General features: G+C 34.5%; 1 protein-coding gene across 7 annotated transcripts in view; it reads right to left on the bottom strand.

Moving 5' to 3' along the window:
• PCLO (piccolo presynaptic cytomatrix protein) overlaps positions 1 to 14,612 on the bottom strand; it is a 353,234-nt gene that overhangs the window by 74,854 nt on the left and 263,768 nt on the right. For 5 of the 7 annotated variants that reach the window (XM_053926477.2, XM_053926478.2, XM_053926480.2 and 2 more), the window contains exons 13-16: positions 13,709 to 13,923; positions 7,657 to 7,707; positions 3,671 to 3,795; positions 819 to 845 (exon numbers count right to left, since the gene is read on the bottom strand). The exons of 1 other annotated variant lie outside the window; for it this stretch is intronic. In XM_053926477.2, coding sequence (XP_053782452.1) covers positions 819 to 845; positions 3,671 to 3,795; positions 7,657 to 7,707; positions 13,709 to 13,923 — 418 coding nt within the window. The remainder of the gene's footprint in view (positions 1 to 818; positions 846 to 3,670; positions 3,796 to 7,656; positions 7,708 to 13,708; positions 13,924 to 14,612) is intronic. One more of the 7 variants, XM_053926479.2, reaches the window with a different exon arrangement.

The following is a 14,612-nucleotide window of genomic DNA, read 5'->3' as shown; positions in this document are numbered from 1 at the left end:
TAATATTCTGGATGAGATTAAAATTCTCATCACCCTGGTGCTACAGATGGTACAAAATTCTCCTTCCCAACTAAACAACACATTCAATTTAAAATGCAATGAGACGTGCAAAAGAACGCTTTTGGCTACCTATGGAGAGACAGCCTTAGCTGACCATGTAGTGATGCAACCTGTAATGAGCTCTAGGAGAAAACAGTCTCCTCCTATTGGCAAACAAAGGATGTTCGTATGTTGTTGCTGATTCAATAGAACAGGCAGGTTACGGCATCCCATACTGCACCGCAATAATTTTGTGGTGCAGAGATATAAAGGCATGGGAATGTTTTAATATCGAAGTCTAAGTGAGGGATAAAACCAGACATCTATGGTCTGTAAGATAAGGCATACACGTAAGTACTAGACGTGCAGATCAGGTAACTCCTTCTGAATAACGACTCCAGATATTTTTTATTTGTAATACAAAACTCAGGAGAATTTAAGATGTGATTATCATAAGTGAAGCTACATTAATTTTAATGTAAAAATTATGACTAAAAGTTGTTATATCTAATTTAAAGGTGATATTTTCTTATCCATACTCTTCTATTGTATTTAATATTTTCTAGTTTTGTATGTTCTATTGCACACATCTGCTACAACTATTTAGTAATGTTGTAGTTGGAACAATTTGCTGTTAAGCCTAAATCAACAGATACCAACATGTAGAAAAATAAAAAGTACAGCCCAAGTTGAACTGCAGGTGTATGTACACAATAGGGCAAAAATTACGACCCCAGACAGAACAGCAGAGCTGAACACTGAAAGAGAACCAACTCTACCTTGCGTTCTGGACAACCATGACTTGACTGCATTGATTCCAGGGGTGCGAGCAAAGGGTACAACAGGAAGTAGGAAGGACAGGAAGAAAAAAGTTAGGAACAGAAATAACAAAGAAAATGTGAGAACAATAATTAGAGAAGCTATACCACAACATACAAATGACATGAGGCAGTACATAATCTTAGACCCAAAGTGAAAATAATATCTTCCAAGCATAATAAACCCCAAGGCCTTGGCCACTGTAATAATTAGGAGTAATTTAATAAAGGGCTACGAATTGAACGGGAGTAGCATATTAGCCACCTCTGGGCCAAATCCCACCAAGAAGGAATGTTTCATTCGACAAATTGCATGAGGATCGCTTTAGGTGGGAAACTCATTCTTCATTTCACTGTAATTCCCACCTGACCCTGCTTTACTAGAATGGAGTGATATAGTTTTGTTACTTGCCTACCCCTTCTGGTTTTTCAAGTTTATAATAGTCTAATTGAAGCATAGTCCTGCAATAAATTAAGATAGAGACTCTCATATTGTTTAAAAGGTAAAACTCTAGGATATCATTAAAAATTAAAAATAAAAGATAGGGCTTTATTTTAATTCATTAGCAAATGTTAATTAGATGTATACCCCGGGCATAGATTTCCTCTTATCCCGTTCTATTGTGATTAAACAACACTGAAGCTCTAATGACTCAAATCGAAGGCAGAATGAAGTATCAGTTTGTTGTTATACCCAAGTTTCAACCATGTAGCCAAATTACAGTTATAACTAATATATAAAGATGTAAATGAATTAACATAAAATAACAACTCTCTTTTCTTGCATTATATGGCTAATTGGTGATCTCTATAAATTAAATCAATAAATTAAAACTAGAACAATGATACCAGCAATTCCAGTTTCTAAATAAAATTATTAGCTGGGATAAAATTAAAGGAATGTATACTGAATTTGATATAGCACCTGGAACTTTTCAAACTATTTTCTGAATGTTACCTAATTTGATTCACTTGACAAACCAAAAATTATGGCTCTGCCTACCTTGGCTCTCTCAACATCAAGGAAACTGAATTTCAAAAAATTGGTGATCTACCTGTGGTGATATAATTAGTACGTAGCAGTGCAGGTGCAACGTATAACTCTAATTTAGGTCCCGTACAAACAACCCAACTACGGTCATAAACATGCCTTCTTATGATTTCAGTGCTTTTAAATTTGTTGAGGTTTGTTTTATGGCCCAGAACATAGTTTGTCTTGGTGAGTGTTCCATGTGCACTTGAAAAGAATATATATTCTGCTTTAATGAGTAAAATGTTATATAAATATTAATTAGGTCATCAAACCAAGTAGGAAGGCAATGGGGAAATGAAGGATTTATAAATTTAAAAATTATTATGGTTCTATGGTATTATGATTATTTTTGAAATTAGTCTTTTCAAAATATATACTAAAATATTTGTGGGAGAAAGTTCCACTAGTTGACATTTCCTTAAAATAGTCTGTTTGGAGAGAGTGTATGAGGGCAAAATGAAACATGACTGACTAGGAAGTGACCATTACTGAAGCTGAGTTCTGGGTACGTGCTGGGCCATTATACTACTCTCTCCACTACGTCCGACAATTGAAGACTTCCAAGGAAAAGGTAATATTGGAATGCCACTCCTCAAATTAAATAAAAATGAACAAAAATAAAACCAGAGTTCTCAGTTTCCAGTCCAAAATGTTTGTTAATTTCAAGGTTCTAACAGTGTTTACAACTGCAATAGGCCAGAGGGGAGAAACAATGAAAAAAGATGGTATAATGATGATTTAAAATTAAAAAAACTTTCATACCTGAATTTCCCCCGTAATTGGATGAGAGACAACCTTTGTTTATTTGTCTAATATAAATTGTTCACATAAGGCATAACAATCTGTTGGGTTCCAATCACTATTTCGAAACCATCCTTGAGTACTGATTTATATATTAGAGTATAGCAATTTGCATTTATTATGTGCAAGTTAAGTATCTCCAAAGAGCACTTGCTTTATATGAGCAGTTTATATATTACACAAGAAATTCAGAGATAATTGTCATTTATTTAACCAAGTCAACATTTCAACTATTATTCTTGTTTTTAAAATTTTATCAGTGTTCTTAAAACACTGATTTGAAATATGCATATAAATAAAGATACATCAACAAGTCACTTCATGAGCATTTAACATAATGGATAATACATGTGTCCTATAAAATAAAATACTAACTTATGAGTCCCTGAACACTGGTTTCTCAAGTAAATTTGGGAATGTAAGGTAATTTCTTAAGTCTCCCACAAATAATTTCTTAAATAATTACACAGATGATCTGATTGGTCACAGCAAGAGTGGTTTCCAGATGTGGTTTCGAATTCCTGATATGCTCCCTCTCATTGAGGCAGATTTTATTGTGATCAGTGGCTCTCCTGGAACCGTTTAAGGCTTAATTGTAAATTTTAATTCTGCCTTATCTACTAGTTATAAATAAATAAATATGACAAGTGGATAAAAACTAAGGAAATGATGTTATACTCTTTGAAATTAGAGTCTAGAAGAGCCATTATATCACTATTTTAAATTTATTTTACTTTTGTTTTTTAAATTGATTGATGTAGGGGGCAGAAGGCAGAGGGAGAGAGAGAGAAACATTCATTTGTTGTCCCACTTATTTTTGTATTCATTAGTGGATTCTTGTATGTGTACTGACTGGAGATCAAATCCACAGCATTGGCATAATGGGATGACGCTTTAACCAATGTAGCTACACGGCCAGGGTCCACTATTTTTTACATCAGAGGATGCAGTACTTAGAAGACATTGATTCTTTACTTACCCTCTCCCTGGAAGAAGGTACACTTTAACAAAGGGGTCAGAATAACCATTGTTGTCTCGAGGGACTAGGTTTCTTGCTTGGAGAATATGTATTATGAGATTTCCAAGATCATAGTTGATTTGAAGCTTAAAGAAACAGAAATATATGTGGTGATTTTTTTTTGTTTTAAAAACGTATATTATCTTCAATATTTTATAGGTATTTTTTTCTCATAAGAAGCATCAACCCTTATTTCCACTTTATTTGAAACTAACTGACCAGTAGATGTCTAATTTAATTGGAAACTGCCAAGCACATGTAATTATTAGAAAAAGTGTTGTTCATTTTTTCTTCTGTGAAAGCCCTGGCTTGTGTAAAATTCATTTAGATTTATACAATCTGAAGAGAAACCAGAGAACCTATGCACCCCAATGTTCATAGCAGCACAATTTACAATAGCCAAGTTCTGGAAGCAACCTAAGTGCCCATCAGCAAATGAGTGGATCCAAAAACTATGGTACACTTACACAATGGAATTCTACACAGCAGAGAGAAAGAAGGAGCTTATACCCTTTGCAACAGCATGGATGGAACTGGAGAGCATTATGCTAAGTGAAATAAGCCAGGTGGTGAGGGACAGATACCATATGATCTCACCTTTAACTGGAACATAATCAACAGAAAAAAACAAGCAAAATATAATCAGAGACATTGAAGTTAAGAACAATCTAATAATAGCCAGAAGGGAGGGGGGAAGGGACAGTGGGGGGAAGGGTTTTCAGGAACTACTATAAAGGACACACAGACAAAACCAAGGGGGAAGGGTGGAAGTAGGGGAGGGAGGTGGGTTTGGCTGGGGTGAGGAGAAAATGCAGACAACTGTAATACAACAATAAAATAATTTTTAAAAATAAAATAAAGTTCATTCAGAAGAAAAATCATACAGTGAATTCTAGTTGTACTTTAAAACTTAATAACTGCTCTTTGAAAAATAGTAAACGTTTAACATTCATGAATACAATTAACAGGATTTTGAAAATAAATTAACTAGTTGATAATTTTATTAGAAAATGTTTTGCATTGCACCAAATAATTAGCGGTAGATAGAATCAGTATTTCAAGATAGAGCTATCATTACTGAAATGAAAGAATATTTTAGAATGTGTACAATTTCTCTCTTTCTATATTGCATTATGTGATATTAAACCTACAGCTTTTCTTTCTGTTCCACCTGCTTTTCTGGTAGAGTGAGAGATCAAGATAATGAAATCTTGTTCTTTACTTTTAGAAGCTGAAGAGGGAAGAAGAGGCATTGTCTCATAGATGCTTAATAGCTGTTGCAACACTGTCATTGAAATAGTAAAAGATTTATATTTCTAATAAATATTTGAGAAGTGTGCATAATTCAAAATAATAGAATCAATTAAATCTTCTCCTTAGAAATTGGAAGAGTCTTTTCGCATTAGAATAAGACTTAATTCTTTTTGATGCTGTTTTTATTAATTAACAAAAAGGGAAAACATTTGTATTTCAAAGGGGAAAATCCATAAATAAAAATACATATTTTTTATAATCTTACAAGACATGTAATCTGGTTATAATGAAAATAAGATAATTTAGATGAGTTGAACTGTATCTAAAATTTCATAATTAAAATAATCCTTAATTTTAGCATGATTTAGATCTGGTATGTTTTGTAGTAAAAAGGAATTTTCAATTCATTTTCTCAGTACAGAAAAGCCCAGAGTGTGGCCATCATGAAATCAATGGGAAACACAGAATGAAGTGCCATGAAGGCAGAGGAGAAACGGGGGGTTTAGAACTGCGGTGACTGGGTGCCATCACGGGGACTGAACTACACAATTACTATGAAAGTAGTTCCACCGAGATTGAGAACAGCTTCCAAATTTTTAAGGGGAAATTCTTCCCTACATTCTCTTTTGTCTGCTAGCCTTACAGTCCACTTTTAACTGATGAGGCATCAAAACTATTTTTTTTCAAAACCATTTACTATTGAAATAAAAACTTGCAGGCTTCCCTGAGACAGTGCTTTTCAAAACTGACCCTGGTGGGGCCTTAGAAAACATTTAGAACTTCCAAGAGAGAGTGAGATTCCACAGGAACCCTCATCCAGAGCTACTCAGTGCTGGCAGATTCATTGCTTGGGTGTCCACATAAAGGTTTACTTGGAATACAGTTTTGCTTCAAAAACTAAATAAAGTCATTGTTATAAGGAAATTAAAGAAAAATGGAAAGTATCCCAAGAGTTAAGAAGGAATGTCATTAGTGTAAATTTCCACTGTAGAATTAAATATTACTGCCCAAAGGAAAGGAAAATAACATAAGAACAAACAACAACAAACAAACAAAGAAAACCACAGCAAATACTGGTCCCTGGGCAAGGAGTGAAAAAAAAAATGAGAGAGAGAAAGATATTTTAAATCAGAAAAGCTAGCTTTCTTTTTCTTCATTTGTGAAATGCAGGATCAGAGTAAGGTTTTCTAGAAGTGGGAAACAGAAGTGAGTCAGCAAGATCAGGAGTCCATACGTACTCAGGCTCCATCCTTCTAGAATCTTCTTAGAAAGGTGCCCCCCTTCAGCACTTTTTCTCTATTTCCACTGTGCGACTGCACTTTCACTTTAACAGTGTGTGCCTAGACAATCACTTAATTGATTACTTTGTGTGTCCACCCCTTTATAATACTTCCCGTATGCCACTGCTGTATGACCTTTCATTGCGTGGTGTTTAGTCCTTTCGGCCGGTCTCCTCCTTATGCCAAAATGTTTATTGATCACCCTGTTATGTAGAGGCTAACCCCCCTCAGCTATGTTCGGGATTCTTTAAAATTTTTTTATTCATTTTAGAGAGAGAGAGAGAGATAGGAAGGGGGAGAGCGAGAAAGAGAGAGATACCTCAATTTTTTGGTTCCACTTATTTATGCATTCACTGGTTGCTTCTTTTATGCGCCCTGACCTGAGATGGAACCCACGACCTTGGTGTATCAGGACAATACTCGAAGCTACTGAGCTGCCTGGCCAGGGTCAAGGTTCTTTTTAATTTAGTCTTAACTTATCTCTACAGGGACATTGCAGGGCAGCAAGCTGACCTCTTCGTTTCATTACTGTGGCAGTGGAACCTTTCCTTGTACCATTTCTTCTTCCAGGGACTCACTCCCCTTTCTCTCTGCTTATCCTCAAATTAGTTCCAATCTCTTGTTATCCTTTGTGAAGTTTTTTATGAAAATTTCCTCTAGAAGGTGTTGGAGACACAGCTAAGACTTACTGTTCTCATTCCCCTTATTGAACCTTACTATCTTCAAAGTTATTATTTTATATTGTATAAATTCTTTCTATGTGGCATTTCTTATCTACTCCAAATTACATCTGGGTTCCATCTGAAATGCAGTTTATCTAATATTTTTTACTATGACCCACAGTAGGAAATATATGTTACAATATATTACTCAAACACAGAAACACATACATAGAACTAAAAAGTAGTGACTTATACTATCTTTCCTCTGTTTTCCTGGTCAAAATCCACTAAACTGACTTTATAAATTAAACATTGCTTATGACTTCCAGTAAGAAACATGGCTTTACAAGACTTGTTTAGCCATTATTTAACAATTGTTAATCAGGAGAGGAAATGAGGATAGCATTAGACTCATGAAACTCTTGAAGAAGGAGCTACAAATTTCCAGGAAAATCTGTCATGTTTGAAACATATTTAACGAGTATAAAATACCTGAGGCACAAAATGTGTTAATACTGCTAAGGCACCAGGTGGGATTCAAAATATAGAACACCACTGATATAATTAGGTTTCATTAAACATATTTATATTAAAATACTATTCTATGAGATTGCACTTTACCTTTATTGATCAGTAGGTGCTATAAAATGTAAAAGGTTCTAACAGTGTTTCCAACTTCAATAGGCCAGAGGGGAAAAACAACTAAAAAAGATGGTATAATGATGATTTAAAAGTAAAAAACCTTTCATACCTGAATTTCCCCCGTAATTGGATGAGAGACAACCTTTGTTGCATCAGTAGGCTGTAACATTAAAAACATACATTACAATAATGGATAACCCCTTCATAGAATTTACCATTTAAACTTCCTTCTGAAATTAGTTTCTATTTGGTCAGAGCACACTGCCTGGAAAACATATTTCACCCATTTGTCTGCTTCAGATTATGCCGCCTGCTTATACTTCTCAATACATATTTAATTTTATAGGTACATAAATCTACTTTTCATTTTGTTAAGCCTGTTTTGAAGCTATAATTTTATACCTGCAGCAATATATTTTCAATTACTGAAGGAAATAAACACTTTCGGTTTAAAGTACTCCATTTAAGTATTTACAGGATTTAAAGATCTAGAGAGGAACGAAAAAAGATACGGCTTTCCTCCAACAGCTGCCTAGGGTACAGAAGTTAGGGAGGTCTGTCCTTTCACGCCTTTGTTAGGGGTCAGCCCCTCCCTGTTCCTAGGCAATCGCTTTCTAGTGTCTCACCCTTGATTATAATTCCATCCCACCCTATTATGTTCTCATTTCTCTAATACATCCCTTATGTTGGTGAAACCTTAAAAACAGGAATGTGATTTCGTAAACTGATTCACACTGTTGACTCAATGACTGATGTCTGAGTTGTTACATTTTAATGGAATGTTTGCAGAAAGGGAGAAATGATGCCTTGACCCCAGATCTCACAGAATTTCAGGCAATGTGGCACAAGATAGGGAGATATTCACTGAGATGGAGGCCGGCTTAGGACAAATAAGGCCCCACAGGTCTTGTTTTTATGATTAACTAGGAAAGATCCTTGATATACTTGTTCTGCCACCTTCTTCCTTTAGATTTTTATCTGAGAAATGAGAGCTACCAAAAGGAGACAGCAATACTCCAGGCCTTGTTCAGTGAAACAGAGAAAAAAGCTCATGTAATCATCGGCAATGTTACGGAGCACGTTTTGAATTTTCTATGCCACATATCTTTTATTGGTTCAGCTCGGTTATAAGGATGGTCATTTATTAACACTGAAACTATGCTCGGGCTACAAAGAATGAAATTAGTTATTGAACAATTATGTTTAATACTGTTTTCTACTATTTCAATTTCAAGGAAAGAAAACGGAATCTAGAAAAAGGACCACACAAGATCCTGAAGCTATTTATATCTCAATTAAGGAAGGGGAGTTTTCTAAAACAATATTGAGATATTGAGATATCCTTGCATCTCAATGAGGAAAGTTGGGGAGTAGCTGAGATAAAAAGTCAAAAGTAAGACAAACGAAAAAGCAAAGGGTGATTGTTGGTAACCTATTTTGTTTTGAGTTTGTTTAACAGTCCTACTTATTTGACAAAATCACGCCAACCTAACTAGACTTACACAGAGAATGAACCTGTGCACCATTTTTGGTTGTCCGGGGATATGGCAGGGAACTTATAAGGACACAGAGGGGTATTTTAAATTAGAGAAGGAAAAAGAGCAGCATCTGTTGGACACCAGGCAAACTACCAGCTGCAGGTAGTTACACATCAGGATCAGAGCCAACTGCATTTTATTGAATGAAGTCATGTTTTGTGAGGCTGGTTTTTGATGATTGTGGTGATAAAAAATGTACTGAACAAAAATAAGCAAGATCAGCCTGGAACCGGAAATGAGAGAATTAGTGTCCAATCTGATTCCATAGTTTGAATAGTGGTGCAGTGCCTATCAGCCGCCCATATCCCACTGATACGTAATTTTAGTTATTAACAGTGAAATGAATACATATTTTTATTTTACTCTATGTGTATGTTATTTTTTTCTAATGGTTACTAAGATGTTAGGACATAAATACTGATTAAATTATTTGGACCTCAACTCTTAATGAATGAAACTATTTTAGGTATTTTGGGGTCATATGAGCACCACAGAAAAGTTACAAAGAATGTTAAGTCAGCCATAACCAGCAAAGTTTGGGAATCCAAAGACGTATATCATAAGAACATTTAAAAGTAATAAGCACTTTAGTTGAATTATTTATTTATACCCTGACTTGAAATTATCCAGACTTTAAAGATAAAATAAAGTTTGGTTGGAATTTCAGAGACAAAACAGCTTGAGGCAGCAAAATAAACGTTTTAAAGACAAAAATTTATATTAAATTACTTTAAGCAAAATAATGTAAAAGTCTTACATACATTGCTTATGTAAATCTAATATGTATTTACTAATATAAATTCAAATTTTGCTTACATTTATTCAGAAAGGATCATTTAAATTAGTGTATTATTAAGACTAACAATTACTTATGAATAATCATTTAAAATTTTTAATAGATGGTGTTCTAAATGTCTAAATGTACAATTATGCTAAATGTAATTTAAAGGTCTTAGTTTAATAAATTTCATTATATTAATATATTGTAATTTAATATTTAGTTTCATACTTAATGAAAACACAAAAAAGGTAAAACTGTAATTCTCTATATTATTGAAAGTACATATAATATTTGGGAATATTATGTTACCTGAGTCAGGAATATGTAAACTTCAGACCATCATTTAATATTTCTATAATTTCCCAATATAAATTTTTTAACATTGTAGGATTTAGAGAACAAATAAAAGTATCGCCTTTTAAGCATTCTACGTGTTGATGGGTCAAGAAATACCATTAAATTATTTATTCATTCGGCAAAAATGTTTTGCGAAACTCTGTACAAGGTAAACTCGATAATAATGCCCCAAACCCCCATGAATAGGTAATAGTTCCTTTCTTCAAGAGTGTTAGTATATGGTGACTATACAGTTCAATTAAGACTATACATATATACTTCAAAAATAATTGGATTTGATTATTGCTATTATTACCAGTAACAGTTAAGTAATTTCTATACTAACACTGTCCAGTGGAATATAATGTGAGCTACACAGTTAATGTTACATATTCTAGTAGTCACATTTAATGTACAAATGAGCTAGTGAAATCAATTTCTAATAATATATTTTATTTAATCCCAGTTATTCCACCGTGAAGTCAATATGAAATTGTAACAAGATATATTACATTCTTTTTTTCATACTACGTCATCAAAACTTGGCTGGTAACTCACATCCCAGTACTGCGTACCTCAATGAGGACTAGCCACATTTCAAGTGCTCAGTTGCCACATGGGGCTAGCAGATACTATGAACAGTACAGCTCTATAACTTTTTGTTTTACCAAAAATACTGTGAAAACTACATAGGCCGCATTCTTGGCATGGAGAAAAATTACCATATATCATTAAAACCCGTCAATGTCATTTCCTTGGTGTTTGTGTTCCAATACCTGCTTTCATCTTCTAATCATTGTCCTGAAGTTAACATATTACAACAAATCAAGTGTTGTACCCCTATATTATCACACAAGTGCTGTTGATGTTTTAATTTACAATATTTACTTATTTTGTTACTATTCTAGGCAAGCCACTCTATTATGGGCTTAGGAGGCTACAGAGAAAACAGGAAATGGTTCTTGGTTCTTAAGGAGCTCACAGGCCAGTTGGGAGGGTAAAGTAAGCAAATAAGTAACTACGATCAAGATACAAATTTAACTGTAATTGAATAACAATAAAAATTTTAAAAAAAGATACAAATTGTCTTAAGAGGTGCATAAAGCATGTGACACTTTGGAGGGAGGAAATGAGGAAGGAATTAACTCCTGACTTGAGAGGAGGATGAAAATATGGAAAGACCTCAGAAAGGCTTCCTGTTACTTTCATTTTTATTTTTGTTTAAAGCGTATCCCTGGCTCTTCATTTCCCGCCTACTGTAGTGTAAAGGCGGACATGGTGTATAATGTCCTCCAATTTGCCACCATCTAGACTTCTTTATTTCCTTGCCCCTGTGTCTTTGGCACACCTACTGTCTCAGGCATGCAATTTTTCATTTTGAGAGTTTTTTCATGCTGCACTCTGCTTGGAATTTTGGCCTTTTTTTCACCTTCACCAAACTGATTCATTAGCTAAGTACCAGCTTTCCTTACTCTACTCTCTTAAGTGCTTTCTTTATACCTCTAATGACTTCCAACATTATACCTTCACTGCGTTTGTTTACATGGCATTCTTCATCTGGAGTTAGAGGGTACTTCTCAGACGTCAAGGGGATTTATACTCATTTACTGAAACCCAGGTTGCTTTGTGCCACCTCCTGAGTTCCTGATTCAGAAGGCCTAGGGTGGGATCAGGAATTTGCATTTTTAACAACTTCCTAGATGATGCTGATGCTGGTGGGCTGGGGCACACTTCTGCAACCACTGAGCTACAGAGTACACAGGGACAGGATTTTATCCACCTCTGTATTTTGGGTACGGAGTATAACCCCTGGCACTGAGGTGGTATCCAAACCTATCTGTGGAAAGTAGGAATGAGTTGGAAACCTTAACAAATAGCGTCTTTAGAAGCAAGGCTATTGTACAGATCTTTCTACATTATGATAATCTCCCAAGGAAAATCATTTGTCCAGGCCCTTTCAGAATGAGCAGGATAGGGTCCTAAAGAGAGGTGCGGCCAACATTCCAGGTAGCAGGGATACCTTCTACACAGGATACAATCCAACCAAAACACCGTGTCGCAGATTAGATAGTTAGAGGATCGTTTAGGAGGAAGAGAGACTGATGAGTGGAATTCCTTTAGTGAATGCAATAAATAATGTTGGTAAATAAAAATAATGCCTTGCTAAAGGGAATTGGTGAGTTCAAAGACAACAGAAAGTTACTAGAGACTTACTAGAAAACCAGAAATCATAGGATTAGAATTCAGGAACTGATTAGACAATGTGAATGAAGAGCAAATAGAAGGCAATGGTGCTCTTAAATTATTTCTTTCCTTAATTTTGTGAGAGAATGGTGATGTCAACTGCTGAAATAAAAAATAGCAGATGACAGGCTTACAGAACTACAATGTGCTTGCTTGTTAACAGAGTTTGCCATATCTTTAGGTTTCCTACATGCAGATAGTGAGAAAGAAATATCAGTCTAGTTCTAGAGATTGGCAGTCTCCATGAGGCAATTCTCCATAATTAACACATAAGTGCGTTTTATAAAATATAGTTGTGTTAAAATTTATTTTGAAATCGAGTCAAACTATCTCTGAATGAAGTCTTGCTATATTTGGTTTGGAGTAAGTAACTTTATGATGCAGTGATTAAAATCATCCTACCTTTCTTGTTGGCTTCTGAATAAAAGGCATTTTTGGTGATATGTGCTGTATTTTTATACTTTAGTAAAACAAACCTTTTATTCTGAAGTCAAGTCAGTTTAACCAAGAATGACCTGTCCCTCTCATATAAATCACCACATAAAGAAAAAACCTTTATGCATGTTTAATCAAACAAAAAATTTTCCAAAGTATTTACTGACCACAAGGAGAGTTTCTTTGTTAACAATCACAGTTTGAGGGAAAAATTATAAATTGTCTACATTTTCCTCTGCTTTCATAAGGTTAAACAATTAATTCTATGTTTTTTTTTAAAATTCTCCAGTAACTTTGAAATAATAGCATTAGAAACATTTGTTTCAAATAAAGATTTGCATCAGGAAAACATTTATTAGTATGGAATTAGGGATAAAATTCAAAATAGCAATACTATATTACTCTTTTTCCTTGTTTGTCATTATTCTAAATTCTCTTTATCTGTGTCCTTTTTAAGTTACAAAATCTAATGTAATGCATATCTTGTTTTTCTAAAAAGATGCAAAACTAATATTTGATATATAAAAAGGCTGAGATTTATGCAACAGGAAGGAAGAGAAAAAAAACAAGGAAATGAGAAGCATCAGACATATTTTTCAAGTTCCTTACAATGACTGTTAAAATGCTTTAAGGTAGAAATATGTCGTCTTGATACATCGTGAATCAGTTACATACTCAGAAATAGAAAACTTTTTTTTTTCAGTAGAGAGATAGGAAATGTGGAAAAATAGGAGCAACTTGGAAAATAATATTATATTTCCTATCTCCTATTCTAAATAAGGAACTAGAAAGTAAGTAACTCAATGGTCACGCGGAGCACGTCTCACCTTGCTGCTGCTGTGCTTCTTTTTGCTCACCGAGGGTGACCCTGGTTGCCCAGGGCTGGGAACAGAACTGGATCCTGCGGACGTAGGACCTGAATGCACGTGAGATCCTTTTTCAACGACAGAGGACAGAACCAGTGGTGACTGCTGTAGCGAAACTTTCTGGAGCTCTGCTGCCAACTGCTTAGGATCAACCCCTGGGGATTTTGCTTTATCCACTACAACAAAACAAAAAGCCTTTACACATTCCTCAATTTCACAGGCACTTAAATCCATGGAACTTATTTGAGTTCCATAGGACAAAGTCAAAATATTATACAAGCCAAATATTAAAAAATAAACATAATGTACCTTTATGTATCTATTTCAAAGAAGTCTCGAAGGCTCAGGGAAGAGTAAAGTAATTCTGAGTTACAGAGGGTAACTGAGGTTCTCTTACAACTTCAGAAAAATGCTTTTAATTTTTTACATAGAAAATTGTATGAAGATGAAATATTCTATTTTATTTACTGGGATTTAATTTGTATGACTAGCTATTTTGTTTCCTCCAAATCTGAAATACATCTTTCTGTAAGGAGGGAATTTCAGAGTGTATGAACACTTACAGATGTAGGAAAGATTCTACAGGCCTTGGTCTGTTCTGTCTAGTGTAGTAGCCCAGACTCCCCACATGCTGACTGCAGCACAGGAAGCAGTCAACACGTATTTGTTAACAAGGGAATAAGTGATGTTTTTAATCTTACAATTGATCTAACTTTATAGTGTGTATGTTGATTTTCATTTATTATCAAAGGCAATCAAAAGATTCAGGAATAGGTGTTCCAAACTCAGTTACAGTAAAAAAGATCAAGTATTACCTAAAAATTATATAAGACCAAAAATAAATGGCTCCTTAAATTACTTTGAT

Source organism: Desmodus rotundus, chromosome 6 (assembly GCF_022682495.2).
Source record: "Desmodus rotundus isolate HL8 chromosome 6, HLdesRot8A.1, whole genome shotgun sequence".
Lineage (NCBI taxonomy): Eukaryota > Metazoa > Chordata > Mammalia > Chiroptera > Phyllostomidae > Desmodus > Desmodus rotundus.
Note: the sequence above shows the minus strand (reverse complement) of the source record. Positions and strands in the feature narration are given on the sequence as shown.